This window comes from Anastrepha ludens, chromosome 5, assembly GCF_028408465.1.
Source record: "Anastrepha ludens isolate Willacy chromosome 5, idAnaLude1.1, whole genome shotgun sequence".
Taxonomy (NCBI): domain Eukaryota; kingdom Metazoa; phylum Arthropoda; class Insecta; order Diptera; family Tephritidae; genus Anastrepha; species Anastrepha ludens.
The window spans coordinates 94,640,508-94,653,427 of record NC_071501.1 but is presented as its reverse complement, the minus strand read 5'-3'; the positions used below and the strand labels follow the sequence as shown (position 1 = coordinate 94,653,427).

Genomic DNA, 12,920 nt, shown 5'->3' with positions numbered 1-12,920 from the left:
GTTAATAAATGTTTGAAATTGAAAAAAAAGTCTAACTTCATACGTATTTACCGGCATATTAAAATTTCTTTTACCGAATTTATAAAAACATTAAAAAAAATTTAAGTAGACATATAAATTTATTAAGAAATAATTAATTAAGGTATTCGGTTTTTTTTTAACAAAAAACAAACAAAATTTGACAAGAAACAAATTTTTCGCCTTTAATCGAAAACTCGGTGAGGTATTAGCGGTACGACGGCGAAGCACTTGAATATTAGATTGACATTCAAAAGTCATTAATTAAATTTTAGTTAATAAAAAAAAAATTTAAATTATTTTTTTACTTTGAAAAAAATCAGCATTTTCAAGGTTTAGCAAAACATAAGCGGATAATTTGCTAGCGACATATTTTCCGCTAAGGCTAAAATATTTTCACGTCGAAATTAGGAATTCAACTTCCTGCTTTTTAGATAATTAAAATAATGGGTTAAAAATCACTGTTTCTATAACAAATTAGCATTTTTTCTTTCATAAATTTAATTTATTTTTCGTAACTTACAGTCATTAAGTATTAAAACGCAGCGTCCAAATATTAATTGTGAAACTCCTTTTAAAGGCCAATTTACAACAACCAATTGGCAACCAAAAAGCACAGTTGAACTACTTTCTTTCTATTATAAAAAAATTATACTAAATCAGTACATAACTTTTACTTATTAATATTCTTACATTATTTTTCAAATCAATAGCATCAAAAAGAATATAAATTTAATTTTTTTTTTTAAATCATTACGTAAAATTAATTTTTTAATTTCCTAACTAAAACTGCCGATAGCTCGAATTTGTCTAATTCTATTATAACTTAAAAGCACACCGCTTTAGCCAACACTAGTGGCAGCAATTGGCTGAGCCATGAGACAAATTGTTGGCCGCCACCATTGCATTGATCGGTTAGACAATCCTGACAAAATATTCGCTTAACATTATTTTCGGTTAGCTCCTCCATACAATGCTCCAGCGAATCCGATTTGTTGGTGTAATAGCAGAAGCGTTTTGTGATCGTTTTGCCGTTGACTACAAGGAAAGGAATACCAGGAAAGTTGAAATGTTAGTAATTACATATGTACAGTTATTGTTGTTGGGTATTAGATGCGCTCACTCTCTTCCACAGTTTTGCGACAAACAGGTCGCTCGTGCTCCGAATGTGTGGTGCTGCTGCAATTACGCAAAACGCTGATGTTATGTTCCTTCATCACTTCTGGCCTAGGAATGTTATCCTCATCAAAGGTTACGTCGCAGAAGTCCTCGGCACCAATGGTCTCGGAGCTGCAGTGCCAGCATTCCAATTGTCTTGGCTGGTTGGCTGTAAAGTTAATAAAATGAAATGAATAAAATAATGTTTAATAATAGGAATTTCAGTGTAGCTATATTAGTTTTTTACTAGGTAAATAACAAAATATTGATTTTAAGGGGGGATTCCCATTCCCCGGCTTAAAAAAATCGATTATTTTTTTACCGATTCTTGTTTACTATACTTTCAAAGAATTCTGTGCAAAATTTCATGACAAAATTCGTTAAATTGACGAAGTTATGCGTGATCGATAACACTGAGAAAGCGCGCGAGCAATAGCAATAGTTTTCTCAAAACAGCATTTTTCTATACGGCCGCTATGATATCACGAGAACTATTCGGTCGATTGCTGTCAAGTTTACGAATCTCGAATATCTGTCTCTATCTGTCCCTATCATAAAGTACGGAAAATAAGCTACAGGCATGCCTTTTTTTATAAATAAAAATCCGAGGAAAAAATGTGCGAAAAAACAAATTTTGTCTTTCAACCATCGCAGTTATACCTATTAAATTTCGAAAACATCTTTTTCAATAGCTCATACTGAAACTATATTCATAAGGAGTAAAATGCCATTTGAATTTTTCCTTTCAGACAACCTGGAGCTGAGTTATCGTGGCGGCCAGCGAATCATAGAAATTTCACCACCAGCGTTGTCAAAGCCACAATTTTCCAGAAAATTGACCAAAAATTGAAGTTGATTTTATATAATGCATAATAAATATGACTGTAAATTTTCCTAAAGATTCAAGTGATAATTAGGTTGTAGGTTAATGTTGTAATGTAACCAAGGTAGGTTGTACTCTTTACATGAACAGAAGACATGATCTATAAGCCTCTCATACTGTACGACGCTGAAGTGTGAATGAAATTCTTTCATTTCTTCTTTCTCAGTGGCAGTTAGAAGCACCAACGGTTCACAGTTCTTTTTTACATTCTTCTAACTAGCAGAACTGTAACAGCTTTGAGAACGGAAGCTTTTGAATACATGCCTTCGATATGGCCTAGTCAATTGAACCTTTGGCTTGGGTGAGCTAATAATAGTGAGCTTGGCAATGCCAATTTTGCAAGTACACCAAGTAACTTTTAGAGGAGTTTAGCCGAATACTATAATAATAAAAAATAACCATAAACTGAACTGAAAAATAACTTTTCTTAACGATACTGAGACTTAATCAAAAGATAGACGTCCATACATTTTCTTTGCCCATGCACTAAAGAAGGAATAAATTAGTTGGTTATGGTATCGATCGTAGAACATCAAATTTTAAGACGAAATTTCGTTCTGCATTCTTTAGTATGTTTTGTTATTTTTGCCATATTTAGATATTAGTTTAGGGAAATCCAAGTTGGAGTTTGGAAATCCATTACTTTTACGTAGTGGTAAATGGTTTAAAATGGTTTGATGTTCTATTTTTAGCTCCTGGGCTATGCTACGACTGCTAACATGCGGGTCAACTTCGATTATTTTTATGATTTAATCGACACTTCCGATGGCCGGCCTGCCTGTGCGAGGTGCATCGTTAACATTAAAAATGCCTGAACCCAATCAACGAAACCAAAATTGCAATTTACGATTTCAGCAGCCTGGCTTGCATTTTCGCCTTTATTAAAGAAAAACTCTAAAATGCACCGAATTTTCTCTTTGCTGACTTCTATTATTAACACCCTGTAACTCACAACTGAATGGAACAAACCAAACAAGACAAAATATTTTTTTTAGTGTGAAATGTCACCTTGACAACAAGAATAAACTTTAAATTGTTGGATCAATACTTTAAGAGATATCGATCACTATCAGATAATGGATTTCTTTTTCCCCAAACTAACATTTTGCGACTAAGTTTTTACAAGCATTTTTTGATTCACCTCACATTCCCCGATACGAAATCTGACTATGGCATCCAACTGGCATCATTTCATGAATTGTTGAAACGACATGTAAGATGTTGTTTATTTCATGTGAAATGCGTAGAAGCAAGAAAGTTCACAGAGAGTGAAGAATTGTTTCAGGAAAGGTGCTTTAGAGAAAGCAGACATCCCTAAAGACGATAGCTGTTGAACCGCAGAAGACGAGCTTTCACTTTCAGCAGTTGCTCAGTTTCCAATACTATTAATTTAGTTCACAAACAAGTCCAAGTTGAAAATATCAGGATTGAACTGTAACTATATCGCAGTTAAGTTGAGTTAACTTCTTATTTATTTATGTAATGATTCGATTCTAACACAGCAAAGATAAACCTTGTAATTATTAGTGCTAGTCGTAATAGGTAACAATTTGTATGGTAAAATTTACAAAGATATTTTAAGTTACAAAGAAATATATATCAAGTTAACATTACTTATGATTAAAATTCAAATTATCCCTCTTAGTACTAATATATCTGCAAAGTTCGCGTTTAAATGTGTCCATGCTACTTAAAGATACTAAATTATGCGGAAGAGAATTCCAAAATCGAGTCACAAGCACCGAGTACTGTCTTTCCGATGTTTGTGTTTTGTGTCTAGCAGCGAGAAATTTTAAGTTTCTCACCGATTTCATGGCAGTTGTTTTAAGTGCGAGGCGCCCAGGTACTTTCGAGTAGTAGATTTCGCGCAAAAATAAGGGGGAACTGAACTGAAAAAGCTTGTACAAGGACATGGAGTAGATTGTTTCAGATGAGAAATTTGGTCTCTTGTCTTGGTCTCGAACACATAACGAGTAATATTATTAAACAATACATTAAGATTGTGTTTACACGCATAACCACAATTTATAAAGATTTCTCAACCATACAATAACGATGTCTTAACATATGTTTTAACATTTAGGATGCAAGTTCGTAGAGGTGTAAAGTCTTGCGTAGTCCAGAGCGCGCGAAGTATTCCGTACAACTTACCCACGACTAAAGTTACGAGACTATCCCAAGTTAATCTTCGGTTGAAAATGATTCCGAGATTTTAACCGAATACTTATAATTTACAGTAATGTCGAGTAAGATTTTAGGAAAATTTGAAGCCTGGAGAGACTTTCTTGAAATAACAAACACAAATTGAGACTTCTTAATTTGTTAATGTGGCATTAATTTTGGTTGATTTTCAGAACACAGTCATTTATACCATTGAGTTTGCAAGATCGATAAATCTGGACATCATCTGCATGCAAGTGAGAATGCATTTCGGTAAAGATTGCTGATAGGTCGTTGATGTACAAAGAAAAGGGAAGAGGACCACGAATAGATTATTGCGGAACTCCCCTAAGCAATTCCAAAACAGATGATGTCAGTGGCCCAATACCGACAGCTTGTGACCTATTTTTTTAGAAAATAGGCAATAAACTGTATAGAGGGGAAAGCTAAAAAATTTGTTCGAGTTTTGCCAATAAGATACTGTGGTTAACTGAATCAAATGCCTTTGAGTGGTCGAGTGGGGTATGAAAAGAGACTTTTACTTCCTGAATGGACTCACGAATATCTTCAATAACGTCAATTACTGCAGCTCTTATGAAGGGCTCTATTTAGCTATAAGGAAACTAAAAGCTGTTTCTTTATATCACACTGACCCCAAGGGCGTTGTCTTGCTTACTGATCTTCATATACATCTCCAAGATGTTGCAATTAAAGGAAAACTCGCCTACCTGGAATATGTTCTGGTTTTGGAAATTTTGTCGCAAGTTATTAATAACTTGTTTAACAGTTCCCTCACAAGTGGACACATTTTTCAGTCCTCTAGATATCCATTCAATGGCCCTCGTATATTATTCGAAAAATTGTACTGCATTTTTGGATTTCTATTTATAGTCATCGTATCTATCCTACTTGGGATACCGCCAATGCAACCCAAAAAGATAGGAAGTTCTTCTCTAAATGCCCGTATATGCATCATTTTCTTTCTAGGTGCGCTAAAATATAATATGACCTCATTTTGGTTAACAATTCATTAGAAACTCATTGCTTAGTTGGCTGTGCATTTTTCTTGTTTTTTTTTTGGCTGGCACAAATTTATTAAATTTTTTAGGGTAACTTGAACCTTAAAGGAAATAAATTTCCTATCTTTTCATTTTCAAATAAGATTTTATATGAAAAAGTAGGTTTTTCTACGCTTTTCACGGTCTCACATAACAAATCAAAATATTGTCACGACCGTTGTGATATGTAAAGCAAAAGTAAAGAAGAAGAAAAAGAAGAAAACCAATAATAGTTGTGGGTTAAAGTTATTGTAAACATCTAGGATGGCACACGTAAAGAAATATTATGCGTATGACATTCATACATACATACATCTACATATACACACACACACACTATTATACTTATGAGTATTTGTACACTCAGCCAGCAAATTGACAACGCTGACATCATCACAGCGCCAAGTAATGAGGCTGATGAAGAAATGCGCATAAATTCATATGCACATATAGACATAGGTATATATGTATACTCACACACACATGCACAAAAGAAGAATGCTTGCGAATTTATTATTACTTCGCCTTTTTTGAATTATTGGCACATTCCGACAGGAAATCCCAGTCAACTGGGCGCCCACGTTGTTAAAACATATTTTGCTTTTAAACAGTGTCAGTATGCCACTTATACTCGTACATACATATTTGCTCGGCGGTGTAGATAGTTGTGTGCATACAGGAAATCAGAAATAATTGACACTTGCGTTGGTGAAATGTTTTTCCCTCTGCAGAAGCTTTCAAATTAAAAGGAAAATAAAATAAACTGCAAAATGCAGAATGCGAAATGCAACATGTGGTTGAAGCGAAAGCGCATAACGGTTAACGCATTTCGTAAATTACTGACTAAGCTTTCACTTATCTTCCTTCCACTTGTGCGCTAGTAAATGATGATGTGATAAAAATTTTCATTACTTGCAAATTATGGCCTTTTGTGATGACTTAGTTGGCTTTGAATACATATCAAAAAACGCCACCCACTGTTCTCTATCGCCCTTTCCTTAAGCTTTCCATTGGTTATTTTCCCTTTGATTTTATCAATATAGTTTTATGAGAAAAACTCAGCGCTTGGCGCCAATTTTGCATAACTACCGAGTGAAATACCATTTCAAAGGACACAGCGAAAGGACACAGCCAGACAATTGGCGCCGCCATGACGCGTGTTCTAATTTTCAACGGAATTTTAGTTCTTGTTTACGTTTTTGTTGTACTCTTTGCCATTGGCATGGCTCCATTGATATTGGTTGGCGACATACAAATTTTACACAACATAAACTCTTTTATAACTTACTGCTATACTGGTTGTCAACTACTCCCACTATGACTTTACTTGCAAAGCAATGCGCTGTGCTGTCAAAGGCGTTCTAATTACGGATCTATGCGAGTGGGAGTGAATCAGTTATCGTAGTTACGCGGTTTATGCGTGACAACTATTCGATTGAGCCCGAGTTCGATGCGCCGTATTCGCTTATGAAACATCAAATCGTAGAACAATTTTTTCTAATGAAACAATTTTTTCTAATGAAACAATTTTTTTGAATGAACTTTTGGGAGGAAAACTGCCTCTTTTGCGCTTACAGTGGAAGTTTCCAAAAAATATATAATAATAAAAATGTATATAAAAAATTGTCATATAAAATTATGGGGTAAAATAAAGGGTGGTTAAGTTTTAAAGGCAGGTGTTCATTTTAAACAAAACACAATTAAAAAAAAAAACTATTGTCATTTCTCTTTATTATGATAATACTGGTATGGCTCAATTACATCTAAAACAAAATATTGGCCAAATGGCCGCCGCGGCCTCGGCGGCACACCTACATCCGATGGTCTAAATTTTCGATGACGCTGAGGCATATTTGAGGTTCTATGCCGTTAATGTGCCGAATCATCGCATCTTTTAGCTCTTGAATTGTTGCTGGCTTATCGACGTGCACCTTTTCTTTCAAACAATCCCAAATAAAGAAGTCCAACGGTGTCAAATCACATGATCTTGGCGGCCAATTGACATAGCCGCGACGTGAGATTATTCGGCCATCAAATTTTTCGCGCAAAAGAGCCATTGTTTCGTTAGCTGTGTGACAAAAGGCAGCGTCCTGTTGAAACCACATATCGTCTACATCCATACCTTCCAATTCGGGCCATAAAAAGTTCGTTATCACCTCACGATAGCGAACACTATTCACAGTAACTGCGTGACCGGCGTCATTTTGGAAAAAATACGGCCCAATGATGCCGCCGGCCCATAAACCGCACAAAACAGTCACTCTTTGTGGGTGTATTGGTTTTTCGGCAATCACTCTTGGATTATCATTCGAGGTGAAAATGTGACTCATCACTGAAGATGATTTTGATTTTGATTTGAACGCCCGTTTTCATAATAAGCCTGAATAACTTTAGTGCGTTGTTCGATTGTATATCTTTCCATGGTTCAAATTGAATTAATTTTAAATTGAAAAATGTCAAATGAAATGAAATGAAGCAACTTGACGTTTAGGTGTGGTTCACATTCAACATTGGCCCTTGAAATTTAACCATTTATATATAATATTATATGACAAGCTTCCGCCAACCAAGTCACTGAGGCATAACAGCTTGGTTGTTCCTAAATACAATTCACTTACTTCCAGCGGATTGTTTTTCATTAGCGCTGAAAGACCGTGAAATTTGATTCCTGAGTTTATGAAAACTTCAAAAGGGATATACTTAAGTGGTCAGAGGCCCGTAAAAATGATGATTTTCAATATTTTTTTCTTTTTTGCTGGTCAATTGCTTTATTTTACAAAAATAAAAGCGTAGCATTAATACGTCATATTTCGACTTGACTTGACAAAATATCAACAAAAAAAATAAAAAATTAATAATTGTAAAAGTTATCGCTGTTTATGTGGAGCCCGTTTCTCCAGAAGTCCCTTGCGGTGATCTTCACAAGTCGTTGGAGTTTCATCTACTTGTAAAATCAATCGGTCAAAAGAAATTAGTTTTATTAATAGATAATCTTCTGGCTGATCGAAGATTTTTTTGCTTTTTCAAATTTCTCAGGAAACATTTTTCAAATTTTCGAGAAAACATCCGACAATTAATTGTTTAAAAAAATCGAAATTTTTGAAAAAAACAATCCTTCGATCGAGCCCAAGTTTTTTATGTTTTTCGAAAGCAGTATAATTTTGATTGAAATCTACCAAGCGGTTTTTAAGTTACAGTGATCACCAGTTCAAGAAACATAATTTTGAGAAAAACGCATTTAAAGTTTTGCTGCTTCCTCTCGAACGCTCCGGAGCGCCCGAGCGCCCTTTGTTAATAGTTGAATAACTCGAAAAACATTTGTCGGATTCAATTCAAATTTTCACACAATATTTTTAAGATATCATAATTTAATGAAATGAAAAAAATCTAATTTTTTGAAAATTCTAACTACCCTTAACCCCTTAAATACTTCAGTAGCAGCGATGTGTCGTCTGCACTTTCACTAGAATAAACCTTCGTGGGATATTGCATCTCCACCCATTCTTTTCTGCATTTTTTCTGTATATCATAGTTGGCTTTAAACCTCTCTTTTTAGGGCAACATCAAGTCTCGCATAACAAATTAGAGGAGGAACTCACCCAAATACTTTAACAAGACATGTACGCACAAATAACAAATCGCTAACTTAGAGTGAAAAGTTGCTAGGGCCGGTTTTTCAAATTTTACATGAACATAACATCTCGTATAAAAAATTCTTCGTATTCCAAGATAAAGAAACATCAATCGAATCGATTTCCGCAACTTTGAAACGTTTTTGTATTTTTGTATTCTTTGAGTAGTAGTTTGAACGTGGCAAAGTTGCTCATCATTGAATGAAACGTTTAAAAATGAAACAAATATTTTAAGAAATTATGAATTTATTTTTATTTTTCTTGCTTCTTGCATTAAATAGATTTTCTTAGCAAAAGTGGGCTGGACTTCATAATTTTTCACTCTAAGCTAGCGATATTATCCATAAACTCAAATATCCAAAAAACCTTCAATCAGGTCGAAAAATATACAAAAAATTGCCACCTAAAAATAAACCCAATGGAGTGCGAAAAAATCTTGTTCAAACCTCTCGTAAAAAAATGTAGTCGTGGTATACGAAAAAATAGGAAAAATTTTGAAGTAAAATCAAACCCAAATGACTCAAGTATCTCGGTGCGGAGCACAGTGAAATATTTAGGAATAAACCTGAACATGTTTTTGTACTTCAATCATCACGTAAATCAACAGTTGGAGTGGGCCACAAACGCATTCCTTTTTATATAAAAATCATCTAGAGTCAAGAAAATCATGTACGAAAATTAATACCATCTATAATTACATACGCTGTTCCCATATGGTTGAACATATCTCCATCGTTTATGGAAAAAATGGGAATTTTTGAAGTTTTTTAATTTGTATGACCTTTTGAGAGTTTGCTCTCCTTCTCGGCACATACAAACGCAAGTTCCACTAAGATCCAGAAACGCAACAAAGTCTTTAAAAAGATAACCAAAGACGCAGAAATGTAATAGGCAATAGCAATTCGATTCTGAACTACGCTGCCCCCGTTGAGTCTCCTGTGATACGCAGTGGGCTAAGCTTCAGACCTCTCAGAATACTACCACCAATACAGCCGCGGAATACCTCCTGATGTCTCTCCGGCACCTTCTTCACAACGAGGCTACAATGCTTCCAGTTAGGAAGCATAGTAAGATGCTCAGCAAGCAATTTGTGTGAAATTGATACCATAGAAATCATCTGTATAGGCACTTACTGGAAGCTGAGCCACCTCCCAGTCGAGTCAGGAAACATCTCTTGAGCTATACTGACGAGATTCAGGACCTAACACTACTGCAACTGCTGCATCAGACAGACAGGCATTAGACGACATTCATCGGGAGCCTCTTACCAATTTCCTAAACTCCCGGCCTCCGAATGCTGTCAGCGGATTCCAACCACCACCCATCGCAGAAGGAGGGCTTTAGTTCTCCTTTTGGATACAACCCGTTGATACAGTATGTTTTCTGGGTCTAAGGTGAAACGAAATGATGACGATGAGTGGCTAAACTGTACTTGCAGGGCTTAATGAACTACTACTACAACAGCCATTATATCTTATTTATCGTATTTTTCTTTGGAGGCAAAGATTACTCAGACAATTTGTCGAATAACCGAGATTTTAATTATTTTAAATTTAAATTTTTTTGTTATTATTGTACTCAAATTCAATTGGGTTAAAATTGCATACCAACAATATTTTTAGAAATTCCTGTGAAAAAGCTTGAACCTTTGAAGCAACTCTGCCTTTTTGATTTTTGTACAAAGTTTAAAATTTAGAGCTACACGCTTTTTTGTTAGATGATAAGCTATGCTTTTATAAAAAAGAAGTAAACAAAAAGAAAAAAAAATCGGGAAAAAATCCAAACTGGTCAAAATATTGAACTGCTGTAGTTTCATCGCAGGCTGTTTTGCATACTTCAAAAACAAATCTCGCATTTATGACTCAGCGCTTGCTTGGGTTGCTTGGGTTTTGCGCAGTACTGTTTATGTGGTGGAGTATTCTTATTACTTGTTGTTGTTGCTTTGCAGACATATATTTATGTATGCCATGTCATCATCATCCACCCCAGTGTGCATCAATAAATTAATGTTAGCACAAAGGACTACTCTCACGTACTTTCTCTTTTGACTTTCGATTACCTATTTAGTACAAAAATTGTATTTCTTTGAAAATAAAAGTTCTGCGCAGACTCACTTAATTCGCCTCCCCATAGTAGCTTATTTATTAGATAAAGAAAGATGAATGTAAGTAAGCTCTGATTTATACACAGATATGTCCATGTGTGGGTCTAGTTTGAATTTTCATAACTGGAAGAGCTCTGTATTTCGGTTTCAATGCTCGTGTAAATTTAAAAATATAATAACCTTTAATTCCGGGTGAAACGTAGTTTTTAGAATAACTCAGTTTTTTCCTTCTACGTTATTTATTTTTTCTTGATATAAAAGGCAGTTTTGAGAGTGCCTGGAATTATTGAGTTTAGGAAGGTGGTAAGAGACTCCCGCTAATGTCGTTTAATGTCTGTATGAAAACCGTCTGATCCAGTAGTAGTTGTTGTGCTCGATCCTGGATCACAGATATAAATAAATTGCGTGAAATAACTAAATCTCTATGACTTATTAACAAATTTTGACATTTTGGGTATTTTTAATTAATTTTAATATTTTTTATGAAAAATATAAATATATAATTGGCACGTCCACCCTCTTTGGGTGTTTGGCCGAGCTCCTCCTCCTATTTGTAACGTGCGTCTTGATGTTGTTCCACAAATGGAGGGGACTACACTTTCAAGCCGACTCCGAACGGCAGATATTTTTAAGAGACGCTTTTTCATGGCAGAAATACACTCGGAGGTTCGCCATTGCCTGCCGACCGCTAATAGAAAAAACCTTTTCTTAATTTTGGTATTTCACCGCGATTCAAAACTACGATCTTTCTGAATTCCGAATGGTAGTCTCGCACCAACTCATTCGACTTCGGCGGCTGCCGTACAAAAAATACTCCTACAAAAACCATATAAGTCCAACATTCAAACTTCTTGGATACTCAAACAACAACAAAAAAAGGATCGGAAAATTTCAGGAATCTCGCAGAAAATTTGGTGATTTTTTTTTCAAATTTATATGGTAAAATTCAATAAGGAATAAGTAAATTGTTAAACATTGCTAACCAAGAAAAAGTGCTAAACAAGTCAAATCATATCAGCTCTTGAACCTATTGCCTATTGCCTATTTCCTCTAAAAAAATGGAATCCGTTTTTCTCAAAAGAGTGATGCCAATAATTCAAGACCGAAATATAATCAGGAAAAAACACTGCACCATCGGCCAAGTCCATAGACTCTTAAACTGCATATATGAAGCATTTGAACAGAAAAAACGTTACACAGCTGCATTTCTCGAGCTTTTGACCACGTTTGGCATGATGGCTTACTCTATAAAATAAAATACACTCTTCCAATAAATCATGATAAATTTATTAAGTCCTACCTCAAAAATCGATATATTTTGTCCAGCAAGGCGAAGAACAATCTGAACTATGTGAAAGTTCAGCTGGTGTACCAGAAGGCAGTAGTATAGGCCCAACCCTATACTTGCTACACACATACGATATACCAGCTTCTGAAGAAACAATAGTTGGAACGTACGCGGATGACACTGCCTTACTCACAATTGACTCCCACCCCTATGTGGCCCCACAAAAACTCCAAAAAATACTAGATAAAATAACTCATTGGTTGAAAGAGTGGCGCATTAAACCAAACGAGACATAATCTTCCCAAGTCACTTTTACACTAAATCGAAGCTCAATAATATAACTTTAATCATGCCCCAAACCAAAGTCACAAAAAATCTCGGCATGCATTTTGATGACAAACTTTCATAGAAAATCCATACTTTCACCAAACTGAAGGCTCTAGGAATAAAACTCAGAAGCCTGTATTGGTTGCTACATCGAAATTCTCATATTCTCATGTAAGCTCTCACTTTACTCAGCTATCTCGAAACCGATATGGACATATGACATTCAATTTTGCGGGCAACTGCAGCTAACTCAGGCATCAAAATACTTTAAAGATTCCAGTCGAAAACCCTC

General features: G+C 35.2%; 1 protein-coding gene across 1 annotated transcript in view; it reads right to left on the bottom strand.

Moving 5' to 3' along the window:
• Positions 1-666: 666 nt before the first annotated feature.
• LOC128864212 (uncharacterized) overlaps positions 667-12,920 on the bottom strand; it is a 36,629-nt gene continuing 24,375 nt past the window's right edge. The window contains exons 2-3 of the mRNA XM_054103772.1: positions 1,142-1,345; positions 667-1,056 (exon numbers count right to left, since the gene is read on the bottom strand). Coding sequence (XP_053959747.1) covers positions 845-1,056; positions 1,142-1,345 — 416 coding nt within the window. The 3' untranslated portion in view covers positions 667-844. The remainder of the gene's footprint in view (positions 1,057-1,141; positions 1,346-12,920) is intronic.